We start from the raw sequence: 16,402 nt of genomic DNA on the forward strand, positions 1-16,402 counted from the left end.
GAAATCTTTATATCGTTGGAAAGCTTATTCAATAACCTTCGTATGTAACCATCGATGGGCAAATTCCGGTATAAATAAAATAAAATAAAATTAATTCCATATAAATAAGACCAATACACGTACTTGAATACGCCAATACACGTACTTGAATACGGGGTGTTACAATTTCAATGCACCATAATGACAACATATTGGGCTCAAGTCCCATCTATTTATGTCTAAGACGTCTTTGTACGGATAAGACGTTTAGTTTGAATCTCAATGCACCATATTAATGATATAATGATGGTTAAGGCAAAATAATATGTATTTGGTTAACAATCATGAAATTTGTCCCATTTAAGATGTTCCATTCCATGAAATATTCATCCCTTGAAGGAAATGTGGTGCATAATATGTTTAAAAGAGACAAGTAATTGAAAAGAGACAAGTAATTGAATACACTGATATAAGTATGGAGTGACAATATGATAATAATCATTGAAAGTGATTATAAAATATGTTAGAGAAAAATTCTCTACAACCATATGTATGCCTCGATTTGCTCTTGAATTAGCAATATCTTAAGAGAAGCTATAAGCTATTATAATTTGATAAGCTTAATGAGCGATAAATGTGCACTTGATTGTGATGATATACACTCACCTTCGTAAAAGGCTGAATAATTGAGAAGATTTATTTTGAAATCTACTTAGTAAATCTGAAATTTATTCATGTAATAGTAAATCTAAAATTTATTAAAGTGTACATGTCATGATAAACTTGAAATTTACTAGTATAAAAATTCATAAATTGATATGAATGATTGCTGCATTGCGAAAAAATGTGCATATTGATCAGCATTGACATATGTTGAAGAAATAGAAGATTTTTCAAATATTGTTTATGTTGCTTGTTCTCGTGATAAGTTGGTTGGACCAACTAATGTTGTGATTTGATCCCTCAAAATCTGAAAAGTATAAAAGGTGAATATGGGTCCGCTCACATGTAATGTGATCTATTAATATACAATGATTAAGATGATCTCATGTCCATTTATTGTCAACATGTAGTTTGACATTTACAATGTTGCTTGCTCAATAAAATAAAGTTAAGAACATAATCAAGACAATTCATCTCGATAATGATGATTTAGTATTGAATGCCTTCAATAAATAGCTGGACCATTTCTAATGAGTACAAAACTTCATGTATTGATTTGAAATATTATATACAAAAGTACCTGTATGTATCAAACCAATAAATTATGATTAATTTCCTCTTGAGTTGGTTCTGAGCCGGGAACCACACATTATCCATCTAATAGTTTTGATGAGTGGTATACAATTAATAAATAAATCATAAGGCACAAAGATTGATTCCTCGAAGAAGACGGAGGATGTATGCTAGTTTTCCTAACATAAGAGGGAGATTATACGCAGCTATGAAATGTGATATGAATTATCATCAGATCCTCATTCAAAAGATAATTTAGGTCAAATGTCGAAAGCATCTCATATTAAGCTGCAAGTGCTCCTATTTTGTGTCCCTGAAGGATAAAGTTTATGCATACGTGAAGCGTGATAGACCAATCAATTCCAAATGAAATAATCTTGAAAGGGATAAGGAACAAATAATCATAATAAGAAGGCAATGTGCTCTTGAAAAGTCTACGACACAGCATTTCATAAAAAATTATGAAAGATTCAGGTACTTGAAAATAATAAAGTGGTAAGATCTCAAAATGTCATGTCACACTGTGAATCGATACAAAATGATATATTATCAATATCATTGATACAATATCGGCGCAATATTATAAAATATTACGAGGATTTGAGTTCTATGTTAATTTAAGCATGCTGGCGTAGAAATATTTATCAAGTGACGTGAAAGGATGCATCTTAATAAGCATAAAACTTATTTGATTTGCAGTCTAGACACTTGATGATGTCACATGTGAAATATTGAACACTGTTACTTGACAAACTTACATGAAAACTTTTTAAGGATTCAAAATATTTGAAGCATATAAAAGTTTCTGGGAAACTTATTTATAATCGTTATATTGTATGAGTTTATAACTTGAAAAATATTGAAACGCTTAAAGAGTTTTAAAAGCAATAAATTATTTGCTGAAATGAGAAATATATCGAATTGAGTTAGTCCTAAAGTACCATATCCTAGTGTAATAGATGTACTAATATATCTTGCAAATACTACAAAGGTCTGATACAATCTTTTTAATTAATTTATTAGCAAAATATAGTTCTGCTCCTATTAGGAGACATTGCAATAGGATCAAACACATATTACCGTATCTAAAAGGGACTATCGATATAGACCTATTTTATTCTAAAGATTATAGTCTCGATCTTATTGGTTATGCTGATGATGGGTACTTATCTTACCCGTATAAAACTCGATGTCAAATAAGCTATGCGTTCATATGTGGAGGTACTGCCATATCTCAGAGATATACAAAACAGTTTATCGTAGTCACTGCATAGAACCATGCTGAGATGCTAGCTATTCATGAAGCAAACAAAGAATGTATGCGGTTGAGATCCACGAAACACCTCATTCACGAAAAAAATAGTTTGAAATGTGACAAAGTACCCATGATTTTTCATGAGGACAATGCAGCATGCACAAAACAACTTAAGGGAGGATTCAAGGAGACAGAACAAAACATATTTCGCCAAAACTTTTTTATACACACGTGCTACAAAAGGATGATGATATTAATGGGCAACAAATTTGTTCAAGTGATAATATGACTGATTTATTCACCAAGTTTCCTCTAATTGCAACTTTTAAGAAGATGATGCACAAATTGGGATGCAAAGGTTAAGGGTGTTTTCATTAGGGGGAGTACTTTTTTTCTCTTACGAGTTTTGTCCTTCTAGATTTTCTTTGTAAGAATTTTAATGAGGTAACCTAGGTTTTGTCCTTCACCAGATCTTTTTTCATTGTGTTTTTTCTAGTAAGATTTTAACGAGACACATTATATATTACTATATATATATATATATAGTGAATTTCTTCTATTTATTAACAGGTTAGAAATCTAAGATTAATTTTTTCGTACAAATAAAAGAGTTTTTTTTCATTGTAATGTACCTATCAAGAAATATCTCAAAAGAAATAAGAATTGCTATCTATTCTCCATTTTCTCTTCTTTCTGTTCTTTATTATTTTATAACAATATCTATCAATATAATTAATACATCATATATAAGAATATTAATTTTATTACTTTTGTTCCAAAGCATCTTATTCGAACTTTTTCAGGGACAGAAAAATAAATAGTTCAAGAGACCCAAAATTATTTATAGAAAGAAATTAGGGTTTTCTATTTAGCTTTCTCCATCTTGCCTTTTTGTTCAGTAATATTCCTCCTCTCATCAGAGTCGTATATCGCTCTGCAATCGTGTTGATTACTCAAAGCACTTGATTGGAATTCGATTTCTCCCATATACCTAATTTGGTACTTTTAATCGATTTTGATTATTGCCGATTTAGCTGAATCGATAAAGATCGCACCTTTTTGATTAAAATTGTTTAATTTTTGTGAATTAGGGTTTCTGATACATGATGTTGATTTACGAATCTGAAAGTGTCTGATCGCCGATTAATCGGCGAGCTGATTCACGATTCAGAAGGGGGTTTTGGGTTTTGTATGGAAACTCGGAGCCGGAAGCGGGCGGAGGCCACCTCATCAGCGCCTTCTTCTTCTTCATCTGGTCCTACCACCCGTGCCGCTAAGAGAGCCCGTGTTACCACCGCTTCTACTTCTACTTCCACCGTCAATTCAACTCCCGTTACCGTTACTCCATCGATCTCGGCTCGTACTCGCATCGCAACTCGTTCTCAGGACTCATCTACACCTATGGACTCTACTAATGAATCTTCCGGGTCAGCTAGTCGAAACCGCCGTGGTAAGAACCCTAGTCATGGTTCTGATAAGGATAATTTGGATAAAGGCAAGGAGAAAGAACATGAGGTTAGAGTTAGGGACAGGGATGCTGAGCGGAGTCTGGGATTGAATATAGATTCCGGTGGTGGTGCTGGTGGTGGTGAGGACGATGATAATGATAGCGAAGGCGGTGTTGGGATTTTGCACCAGAATTTGACTTCAGCTAGTAGTGCACTTCAGGGACTGCTTAGGAAATTGGGTGCTGGGTTGGATGATTTACTCCCTAGCTCTGCAATGGGGTCAGCATCATCATCCCACCAGAGTGGACGGCTCAAGAAGATATTAGCCGGTTTAAGGGCGGATGGCGAGGAAGGGAAACAGGTAGAGGCTTTGACGCAGCTGTGTGAGATGCTTTCCATTGGAACAGAAGACTCCCTGTCCACATTTTCTGTGGATTCATTTGTACCGGTCCTTGTAGGATTGCTCAATCACGAGAACAATCCTGACATTATGCTTCTTGCTGCCCGGGCCCTTACCCATTTGGTTGATGTTCTACCTTCTTCATGTGCTGCTGTTGTCCATTATGGAGCTGTTTCATGCTTTGTAGCTCGACTGCTTACAATTGAATATATGGACTTGGCTGAACAGGTGAGTGAATTAGTTTGAGTGGAACATTTGTCTACATGTTAAAGATTGTTTTTTTTTTTTTTTCCAGATGTGATACTAATGTTTACTTTTAACAGTCTTTGCAAGCTCTAAAGAAGATATCTCAGGAGCACCCAACTGCTTGTTTGAGGGCTGGTGCACTGATGGCTGTGCTTTCTTATCTTGATTTCTTTTCCACTGGAGTTCAGGTAGAACAATTCCTTTCACGATCTTATGGGATTCAGTTTTAGTTAAATAAGCAACCTTCCAGCTCCTTTTAATACATATTCGATCACTTCTAACTGTTTATATCCTTCAATAGAGAGTAGCATTAGCAACTGCTGCTAATATGTGCAAGAAGCTTCCTTCAGATGCGTCCGACTTTGTCATGGAAGCTGTTCCTCTTTTGACGAATCTCCTTCAATATCATGATGCAAAGGTAAATCTATGCTCCCGTTTCAGGAAGATATATCCTCTTCCCGAACCCTCCTTGTTTTGGTCAAACGTCACTTTGTTACTTTAATGTCATCTTTTGGTGCTTGTGTCTGCAGGTATTAGAGCATGCTTCTATCTGCTTGACCCGTATTGCTGAAGCATTTGCATCTTACCCTGAGAAGTTAGATGAACTTTGCAACCACGGACTTGTTACTCAAGCTGCCTCCCTCATCTCAACCAGTAACTCTGGTGGTGGACAAGCTTCACTCAGCACGTCAACCTACACAGTACGTTTAAATCTTCCACATGTCGGCTATTTACAACATTGGTGGCAGTACTCTGACTTGACAAGTCTTGCAGGGTTTAATCAGGCTTCTTTCGACATGTGCTAGTGGCTCCCCATTAGGAGCTAAAACTTTACTGCTGCTTGGTATAAGTGGAATACTCAAGGATATTCTATCAGGTTCTGGTCTCGTGGCCACTGTCTCTATTTCACCTGCCTTGAGCAAACCTCCGGAGCAGGTATGGATAACTAGTTTTAGTTTTAATTCATGCTACAATTGTTCGCATTTCTTGTAGAAAATTGAAACAAGTAGTGCGGATATAATATAGAAAATCTGTACTGTTGAAAGATAGTTGATGTCTTAGCATATTTTCCCGCGGATAAAGTGATGTTGGAAAATAATTGAATTCGGAAATGTAAGATTTGTATGCTATACTTTGTTGCCTTAAGGTACCTCCTTTCTTTTGCTTGTCGGTTTGTCCGTAAGTGGGAGCAGATGTTCTATGAGTAGTTTTTTATGCTTGATAGGAATGCACCTGGGTAGTTTTTCAACTTCTACATTTCATTTTTTGATAAGCCGCCAACACAACATTTTCTTAAGTCACACGATAGACAAAAAGGAACAAGATGAAAAGAGTGCCTGATTGATAAAGCCTGCTGTGGTCAAATGTAGCATTCCATGGCCCCCACATGGAATGAAATAATTATCTGTTAATTTGTTTTTTTGTTGACAGTTGTTTTTTGAGTTTAGTGTTTTCCTGTGTGTTGCCTTTGAAAACTTTGATAGGGTTTACCGGAAACAACCTATGACTTCACTTGTTGGATTGCACTGGGTGTTGTGTTGTAATTTATTCTTGATTGTTGAAAGCAAGTAAAATCCAATAGACTGTCTTAATTTCCTAAAAGCAAATATTTATAGTGATCTAAAATTTTGAATTTTGAATTGAGATTAAAGAGAATTACCAAAGTAAACAAGTGGAGAAGTCGCTTGACTCATTTCTGTTAGTTTAGATTCTTCTCCTTGATATGCCTATATTCCAAAAAGACTTAACTATTCAAAGTCTTAACTATTCAAAGTTATCTTTCAAATAACTATAACATTAAAATACTCGAGCTTTTTAGGAGTTTAATAGATATGTATGTTTATAAATGACTGATTTTAGATAACAATGTGCTTCTCTCCTCCAACTCCAAACAGTACACTCTTGACTGTCAATTCTTCTCTCGAATAATAACGGGTTATAGGAGAACCACCACCAAAAACGATTCAAAGACACTAGTCCCTCTTAATTCCTTTTTTTTTTAAAAGTAAATTTAGATTTAGATTTCATACCTAAGGACTACCATTGAACATGTACAACAACAACAACATACTCGGTGTATTCCCACATACCATTGAACATGTACAATATGTATTAATTCAAGAAACTAAAGTTCAAAGTTTAAACTAGTAAATCATCAAGTTCTGATGATAAAGAAAAAAATACTCCATGAAGACATCCATATCATAAATCATAGAAAAGTAGTGTTGTGATAACAACCCAATCTGGAGACTGGAGCCTAGCCAAGTTCCTTGGCTCAAAACTTCAATTTACAACTCCAAAACTAAAAGATACCTAGCTTAGGGGACGAGCATATGTATTTATTATAGGGTTGGGGGAATGTAAAAAAGACCAAATATCCTAACAAGACAAATACTGTGCCATATGCATTACATTACGTGCTATAGCGCAGATGTCATGTTCCTGTTCCCCCTTTTTTTTTGAGGCTGCATCACATATCTGTGCTGTGCTAGGGAGTAATTTGATTGCCTTTTCTGCTGCTGCACAAATTTTCTTGCAGATCCAACCTCAAATATTGATCTTTCTTGGTACTTCCCTTCCTGTTTGAACATGGTATTACCTCGGTTATGCACTTTTTAACATACATATTCTAAATTTATCTTAAGTTAGCACATCGACCATCCAAATTAAATAAATTAAATCAAAAGTCATATAAAACATCTCCAAAAAATATCACATTCATCATGTTTGACTATTATATCTAGACTAATCATTTGACTCATCATCTTCTGTGAACAAGGTATTATCATTACAATGGGTGGTCCTCATTTCTAAGTCAGGATTCGGTTACCCATATAGTGCCGGTGTCATGGAAAGCTTAACTATAATTTCTAAATTAATCATCTTCCAACTACTTGTTTTCAACTGTAACCTCAAGTACTTTTTTTGAAACTCCAAACTAGAACTGTTCGAATGCCTACTTGATGTCCTAGTGGAGAATTGGACATCATCAATGTTCTATTGGGACTGATATCAGTAAGATCATTTTCAGCTTATCCAGGAATCTGGTGCTTTTAGCTTCAAAACTCAGTGGATATTAACACCCAAAGTTGTGGCCTAGTGGTCAATGAAGTGGATTAAGGATCATGAGGTCGGAGATTCAAATCCCAGAAACGGAAAAACACTAGGTGATTTCTTCCCATTTATCCTAGCCTTGTGGATAGAGTTACCATGGAATTAGTCGAGGTGCGCGAAAGCTGGCCCGGACACCACAGCCTTTTAAAAAACTCGGCAAGTAATATGAGTAATTTGGGAAAACAACCTTCTAATGTGAACTTTAGAACACCCCATGCATTCTTGTTAAATTTTGTTAGTATTTGAAGACTGAATTTTTTCGTCACTGTTGTCAATTAATCATTAAGTTTTCCATCCAAACTATTTCAAGAGTAACTGCAATTTATTGCGTGGAATATGTTGTTAAGTGTAGTCCCACAAGTGGAGTCTGGGGAGGGTAGGATGTACCCAAACCTTACCACTACCTTCGTACAACAACGTACCCGGTATATTCCCACAATCCCACAAAGTGGGGTCTAGGGAGGGTAGAGTGTACGTAGTCTGTACCACTACCTTTGAGATGAGGTAGAGAGGCTGTTTCCGATAGATCCCCTACCTTAGTGGGGCAGTTTTTCCTAATGTGTTATCCCTCCAGTTGACTTGCTTCTCTATTAAGATGATAATCTTACCACTTATTAAATGTTTCTCTTGCTGCAAAAGTCATCTGTTTCATGGAAGCTGGTGCTTGAGCAAATGCCACGAAACCATGCATTTTCTTTGACGCGTACAAACTGGTTCTTTTGAATGCTTTGCTTCTATCTCTTATAATGACATTAGATGTATTTCCCCGCTGCTAGATTTTTGAGATCGTGAATCTGGCAAACGAGCTCCTTCCTCCGCTGCCTCAAGGAACCATCTCTCTTCCAACCGGCACTAATTTGCTCACTAAAGGTTCTGCTATGAAGAAATCTTCTGCTAGTGGTTGTACCAAGCAGGAGGATACGAATTCATCTTCCCAGGAGGTTTCAGCTCGTGAAAAATTGTTGAGTGATCAACCTGAGCTACTGCAACAATTTGGAATGGATCTTCTTCCTGTTCTGATCCAGGTTGGTATTATAAATTTACAATCCACTATAAATTGCTGCCACCATTTACTACTGCCACGGGGGAGATTTACGAGACAAAACCATGTTGTTTTGCTCATCAGGTGTATGGATCCAGTGTGAATAGTCCAGTTCGACACAAGTGTCTCTCAGCTATTGGAAAACTTATGTATTTCAGCAGTGCAAATATGATTGAGTCTTTAAATAACGTCACTAACATATCAAGGTATGAATATAAGCAAATACAAGCTTGCAATTTTTCTTCAGGTGTTGATCTGGGATGGAATTTTTACCATGGAACAATCTTTTATATGCATCATATTTCTTTGGTAGTGAAAGTAGTGCTTTTATGATTCCTATGTAGTTTCTTGGCTGGAGTATTGGCCTGGAAGGATCCCCAAGTGCTGGTGCCTGCTCTGCAAGTGGCAGAGATTCTAATGGAAAAGCTTCCTGGAATTTTTTCCAAGATGTTTGTGCGAGAAGGTGTTGTTCATGCCGTAGATGCTCTGATATTGTCTCCCTCTCATGGTTCTGCTACTTCCCTGCCATCATCTGCTGAGAAGGACAATGATTGTATACCTGGTTCATCCCGTTCTAGACGTAACCGACGTCGTGGAAGTAATTCAAGTGCAGATGCAAGTTCCATTGAGGATCCTAAGAGTACAGTTCCAGGGAGTGGATCACCACCAAACTCACTGGAAATACCAAAGACCAGTTCTAGCCTTCGCATTGCAGTCAGTGCAGGCGCTAAATCTTTCAAAGATAAATACTTCCCTTCAGATTCAGGGGCTACTGAGGTTGGTGTTACAGACGATCTTCTACGATTGAAGAGTCTCTGTATGAAGTTGAATGCTGGTGTTGATGAGCAAATATCTAAACCTAAAGGAAAATCAAAGGCTTTTGTTCCTCGGCTTGGGGATATTTCTACCAGTAAGGAAGAAGCCTTAGCTGAACTGGTAGCTTCCATGCTGGGGGAGCTCAGCAAAGGGGATGGTGTATCAACTTTTGAGTTCATTGGAAGTGGAGTTGTTGCATCTTTGCTGAACTATTTTACATGCGGATTTTTTTCGAAGGAAAGAATCTCAGATACTAATTTGTCTAGGCTTCGACAACAAGCAATCAGAAGATACAAGTCTTTTATTGCAGTTTCCCTCCCTTCTAGTGTTGGTGGAGACATGGTTCCTGTGACTGTTTTGGTTCAAAAGCTTCAAAATGCATTGTCTTCCTTGGAGCGGTTCCCTGTTGTGCTGAGTCATTCTTCAAGATCATCTACTGGAAATGCGCGGCTTTCTTCAGGTTTAAGTGCTTTGTCGCAACCATTCAAGCTACGCCTTTGCAGAGCCCAAGGAGACAAGACCCTCCGAGACTACTCTTCAAATGTTGTGTTGATTGATCCTTTAGCAAGTCTAGCGGCTATTGAAGACTTCCTTTGGCCTCGAGTTCAGAGAGTTGAGTCTGGTCAAAAGGCCTTGGCATCAGTTGGCAACTCCGAGTCTGGGACCACTGCTGCAGGAGTTGGTGCTTCATGCCCATCAACCTCTACACCAGCTTCTGGATCTCGTCGTACACGATCTAGGTCAGCGGTTAATATAAATGACAGTGCAAAGAAAGATCCACCACAGGAAAAAAATGGAAGTTCATCCAAGGGCAAAGGAAAGGCTGTTCTGAAGCCTGCTCAAGAAGATGGCAGGGGGCCCCAGACAAGAAATGCTGCTCGAAGACGAGCAGCATTGGATAAAGAAGCAGAAGTGAAACCTGTAAATGGGGAATCTAGTTCAGAGGTATATTTCGTCATACATTTCTTTACTTTGTTGAAGATCATTGTTTAAATGTAGTTCTGGGAAAATAGATAAATGAAAAGAATATATGAAAAAATTGCAAGCGAACAAGGACAAATATGATTGAAACTAGTATTTGGCATGACCTCATCTTTATCAATATTACAGCGAAAGAGTAACTTTCTATTATATTTTTCAATATGAAGGAGATAGCCCTGTTACAAGTAATATCATTCAGAAATAGCATAAAAAGAAAAAAAAGGATATAAGTGGAAACAGATAATTGTATATTTGCACCGAGTAATATTTAGAGAACTGAATAATAATTAGGGAAAATGGTTTTTTTCAGACCAAATCACATGTTTCTCTAACCGGAGAGTGTAATGTAGTGGTCACATGATTTAGCTTTCTGAATCTGGCGTTAAATTGGAGTTACTTGTGTCTCTCTTGAACATCTTTTGACAAGGCTCTCTCTTGAACATTATGTTTCATTTGTTCAAATGAAACAATCAAATGCTTATTTAAATTGTTGATGTTTCTTTGAGTCCTTTTATTTCCATTTTCCATCTCCTGACTAGTTGCTGGTTTGCTACAACATGAAATTCTCTCTCTGTGCTTCTTGTGATGTTTAGGATGATGAGTTGGATATGTCACCTGTTGAAATTGATGATGCTTTGGTCATTGAGGATGAAGATATCTCTGATGAAGATGAAGATGAACATGATGATGTAAGCTATTGACATTCTCCCATTTTTTTTTTGTTTTTTAAAAAAAAATCAAGATTCTGCCGTTCTTAAACTCACTTGGGTTTTTGAGAGTTGTGTTGCTCGGACTCTTCAAAAATGATGCGCGCATGTAGGATCCTCCAAATTTTTGGAGGATTTGCATGGGTGCGTCAACATTTTGTGCGAGTCTGAGCAACATGGTTGATAGCAGATATGCATTCCCCAATATGCATGTTTCACTCTCTTCTCCACAGAACTGTAGCAGGTCTTTTAATTTCATGCAGCTGTAATAAAGATGCTTTTTTGAAATTGTTGTCAATGCTTTAGGTGTTGGGTGATGATTCTCTTCCTGTTTGCACGCCGGACAAAGTTCATGATGTCAAATTGGGTGATTCTTCGGAAGATAGTCCTGCTGCACAAACGCCTAATGATAGCCAGACAAATGCTGGTGGTGGTTCTAGCAGCAGAGCTGCTTCTGCTCAGGGATCCGATTCTGTTGAGTTCAGGAGTGGGAGTTCTTATGGTTCAAGGGGTGCAATGTCATTTGCTGCTGCTGCCATGGCAGGGCTTGCATCTGCGAATGGTAGAGGTGTGAGAGGAGCTAGAGATCGTCATGGACGCCCTGTACTTAGCACTAGCGATCCGCCCAGACTTGTATTTTCTGCAGGAGGAAAGCAGCTTAATAGGCACTTGACTATCTACCAGGCTATCCAGCGACAACTTGTCCTTGATGAGGATGATGAAGAGAGGTATGGCGGCACCGACTTTTTGTCTAGTGACGGAAGCAGACTTTGGGGTGATATTTACACTATAACATACCAAAGAGCTGACAGCCAAGCAGAGAGGTCTACGAAAGGGGATGGGAGCTCAACTTCCACCAAGTCTAATAAAGCTAGTTCTTCAGCGAGTGCCAGTGCCAGTGCCAGTGCAGACCCCTCATTGCATCGAGTATCATTGTTAGATAGTATATTGCAGGGAGAACTTCCTTGTGATATGGAGAAAAGCAATTCTACTTACAACATTTTGGCCCTGTTACGTGTAGTGGAGGGATTAAACCAGCTGGCCCCGAGGTTACGTGTCCAGTCAGTTATTGATGATTTTTCTGAAGGGAAAATATTGAGTTTAGATGAGCTCAATGCTATTGGTGTCAAAATTCCCTCGGAAGAATTTGTCAACAGCAAGCTCACTCCAAAGTTGGCCCGCCAGATTCAGGATGCTCTGGCCCTTTGTAGTGGGTCTCTTCCATCATGGTGTTCCCAGTTGACAAGGTCCTGTCCATTTCTTTTTCCATTTGAGACCCGGCGCCAGTACTTCTATTCGACAGCCTTTGGATTATCTCGGGCTTTATACCGGCTTCAACAGCAGCAAGGTGCGGATGGTAATGGATCCACTAATGAGAGGGAGGTCAGGGTTGGAAGATTACAGCGCCAGAAAGTCCGTGTCTCTAGGAATCGCATTCTGGATTCTGCTGCCAAAGTAATGGAGATGTACTCTAGCCAGAAAGCTGTTCTCGAGGTCGAATATTTCGGTGAAGTTGGCACTGGTTTGGGTCCAACTCTGGAATTCTATACCCTTTTAAGTCGCGATCTGCAAAAAGTTGGACTGAGAATGTGGAGAACAAGTTCCTCATCTAGTGAACATTCAATGGAAGTGGGTGTGGATGAGAAATTAAGCAGGGGTGATAAAGAGCATGTCCAAGCACCTCTTGGATTATTCCCACGTCCCTGGTCATCAACTGTTGATACTGCAGACGGCAACCAATTCCCGAAGGTGATTGAATATTTCAGATTGCTAGGGCGTGTGATGGCGAAAGCACTTCAAGATGGGCGGCTTTTGGATCTCCCTCTGTCAACTGCATTTTACAAGCTTGTCCTTGGCCAAGTAAGGGCTTTTTTTAATTCTTTTATTTTGCTATTTTGCACGTGATCACCTTCTAAGATCAAATTGTTGAATTTACCTTTGATGTTTGTTCTTCTTTCCTAACATTTTTGTGGTTAAACATTGTAGGAGCTTGATCTGTATGATATTATCTCATTTGATGCGGAGTTAGGGAAGACTTTGCAAGAGTTGCAAGCTCTTGTTAGCCGTAAACAATATCTAGAATCAATTGGGGGCCAAGGCCAAGAGAACATTAATGATTTGCATTTTCGTGGGATCCCAGTTGAGGATCTTTGTTTAGATTTTACACTCCCAGGCCATCCTGAATATGTTCTGAAAGCAGGCGATGAGAATGTATGCTGATTTTCCTTGGATGCGATTCTATTTTTTTGTCCTCTTTATCATTTTGTTTGATTTGTGTACTTCAACTGGAACTTGCAGGTGGATCTTAGTAACTTGGAAGAATATGTTAGTTTGGTGGTTGATGCCACTGTGAGGACTGGAATTGGGCGGCAAATGGAAGCATTTAGATCTGGCTTCAATCAGGTTTGTTGCCATCATGAGGTTTGAGCTAATTGATACATCTAGAGATGATATTTAACTGATTATTTGGTGTAACTTTCACTTAATGGATTCATCAATCACTTGATACATCTTGAAATAACTTCTAGGCTCTACAACTTTCAGGTTTTTGACATTTCAGCTCTGCAAATATTCTCTCCTACTGAGTTGGACTACCTGCTTTGTGGCCGGAAAGAGTTATGGAAGGTAATGTTTTGTTTCTCTTGAACCCAAGATAGCACAGTGTGATATACTTATTTACTCGTAAATATCCGGCTTTTACTTATATTGAATTCCATTCTTTTGCTTATGCAGGCTGAGACGCTTGTAGATCATATCAAGTTTGATCATGGATATACTGCCAAGAGTCCTGCTATTGTTTATGTGAGTTTGTTCTTCAGCTGTCAGTGGAAGTGTAGTGCCTGAGACAGTAATAATATCAAATTAGTCTTCTTTTGCCTCTTCTATTGGTTTCTAACTGATGTCAATTGTTTAATTTGCTTCTGATCAGTTATTAGAGATCATGGGAGAGTTCAGTCCTGAGCAGCAAAGAGCGTTCTGTCAGTTTGTCACTGGTGCTCCCCGGCTTCCTCCAGGTGGTCTGGCTGTGCTCAATCCTAAGTTGACAATAGTGAGGAAGGTATGGTTGTAATTAGCTAAAATTTTAGTCCTACCTTTTAATTTTCTATGCGGAGGCGGAGAGGCTGACTATCGTATCTTTTGAGCAGCATTCATCTAGTGCTAGCAATACAGCACCAAATGGTAATATGCCATCAGAATCTGCAGATGACGACTTACCTAGTGTGATGACTTGTGCTAACTACCTGAAACTGCCTCCCTATTCTACTAAGGTATGATTTCTCCTCGATCCATTGGTGTTAGCTGTCCGCCTCTCTTTCTCTTGGGAGGTTCAAATGGTATTGTTAATCCTTACCCATCTCTCTGCAGGAAATAATGTACAAAAAGTTACTCTATGCTATCAATGAAGGTCAAGGATCATTTGATTTGTCATAAGTCACATGACAAATGGACTTGTGTATAACTAGGAATTTATTGCTGTCTGGTCCTCAATAAAGGTGGCTATGGGTCATTCTCAACTAACAACACCCAGGTTTGTATGCATCAGAATCTGCTGTTGTATATCTTTCTAGTTATATTCCTTTTCAACCGCTACTACTCTATCTTGATTTCTAGTTTCATTACAATGAACGATTTGTATGTTTTAGAGCAATGCAATTAGTCTGCTGATTTGACTGCCTAAAAGTATTTTGGCATTTTCAGATTATTTAACTCCAGCATTTGTGTTTTGGCTGCTTTTTTCCACAGCTGACATTGGCACTTTGCTTCGATCGATTGATGAAGATGGGATTTTTTATGGGGGGGTTTCTTTTGCTACAAACAGTTGTAAATATGTAGGAAGATTATCTTCTTTCAAATTTTGTCTTTTTAAGGTCGTGCAGCACATACATGTAAGGGCACCGATGTTGCCGGCTTTCTAGCTTTTCGCAGATATGAGAAATGTTGTTTCATTGATATTTGAGTTATCAGTATGTGTTTTAATCCAATATTGGCCAACTTAGCTGAGGCTCCCAAAGCCGCGTGATTTTGGGGGACTAACGATTTGAAACATGACAGAAGTGACAGTTCTAATTGTCCATGGGCAGAATTTTATTTGGAGTAGAAAAAAGAGTGATGATTTTGGGGCTCGTATAGAGTGGTCTCACTCTCCTGTTCTGATTTTTTAAAATCTTTAAATGTGTTTGACATGGGGTTTATGTACGTTAATACCTAATCAAGTGAAATAATGATAAATGCAATGTGTCATATATAAATGTCGAAGGTCTTGTAGCTACTTTTTCATTGTTACTGATTGTCTTTGGCGGTTCTACATTCTCCTCTTTACCTTCATTAACCAGTGTATATTCGTTGTTGCCTCCTTTATTATCCTCACTTTGCTATCTTTAGTCATCTGACCTCTGATCGTTCTGTGTTTGTCTCATTATGCTTGCCTCTTGTGCTGTTACTACGTTCCAGTTTTTGTTGAATCGTGTCCTATGACCCTCATCGTGCTTTGGTGGGATTGTTACCTTTTTTTTCTTGTGATTCGTCGTCTCTCTCCTTAGTTTTGCTCTTCTGTATTCGTCTTCTTGTCCCTTCTCTTTCAGCTAGTGTTTAAGGATGTAACACCCAGCATCCTTGAAGCTTACAGCGTATGCAATATTTTTGGGCAAGTTTATTGTATTGTCCGTCACTGGGATCTCACTCTCCACCTGTCCCATAACCAAACCCACTTTCTTTGGTAACAGACCCAGTTTCACTTTACCCTAACATAGTTGGGTCTAGTTTGCTGATTAGGGCTTTACTATATTATATCAATCGTTAACGGTTTTCCCAACTACTAAAGAACATCAGAAATATTTGTTACCCTTGAGACGATATTCATGCAAGGAATTCCACTTCAAGAACTATATCTAATAGCTTACCTTCAATTTTCAGGCTCTTGACATTAACATCGCATAATGAACAATAATTATTAGGTGAATTAGTTATATACTTTTCATTTATTGTCATCTAAATATGACTATAAAATCGTAGATTAAATCGATATCCTTTATTTGCTAGATCAAAATTTGAAAATTTGAAATATACATGATTGAAAGAACCTTAGCTCGTTCTTGTTTCAATATGTACGGAAATGTTAAACTATTTGCATATCGTTCTGGCCAAATACATACATGGTTCTCCATGGTCTTTTGATTT

General features: G+C 38.0%; 1 protein-coding gene across 1 annotated transcript; it reads left to right on the top strand.

The window, feature by feature from the left end:
• Window positions 1-3,309: 3,309 nt before the first annotated feature.
• On the top strand, window positions 3,310-15,207 carry LOC107840566 (E3 ubiquitin-protein ligase UPL3). The gene is made up of 19 exons (XM_016684469.2): window positions 3,310-3,469; window positions 3,562-4,546; window positions 4,642-4,752; window positions 4,866-4,982; window positions 5,095-5,265; window positions 5,339-5,500; window positions 8,455-8,703; window positions 8,805-8,926; window positions 9,065-10,481; window positions 11,111-11,206; window positions 11,531-13,084; window positions 13,211-13,435; window positions 13,523-13,627; window positions 13,769-13,849; window positions 13,958-14,026; window positions 14,154-14,282; window positions 14,371-14,493; window positions 14,591-14,753; window positions 14,969-15,207. The coding sequence occupies exons 2-18, from the start codon at window positions 3,662-3,664 to the stop codon at window positions 14,654-14,656; spliced, it is 5,682 nt and encodes a 1,893-aa protein (XP_016539955.2). The 5' UTR covers window positions 3,310-3,469; window positions 3,562-3,661; the 3' UTR covers window positions 14,657-14,753; window positions 14,969-15,207.
• Window positions 15,208-16,402: the final 1,195 nt, after the last annotated feature.

The sequence above is a fragment of the Capsicum annuum genome, chromosome 8 (genome assembly GCF_002878395.1).
Source record: "Capsicum annuum cultivar UCD-10X-F1 chromosome 8, UCD10Xv1.1, whole genome shotgun sequence".
Lineage (NCBI taxonomy): Eukaryota > Viridiplantae > Streptophyta > Magnoliopsida > Solanales > Solanaceae > Capsicum > Capsicum annuum.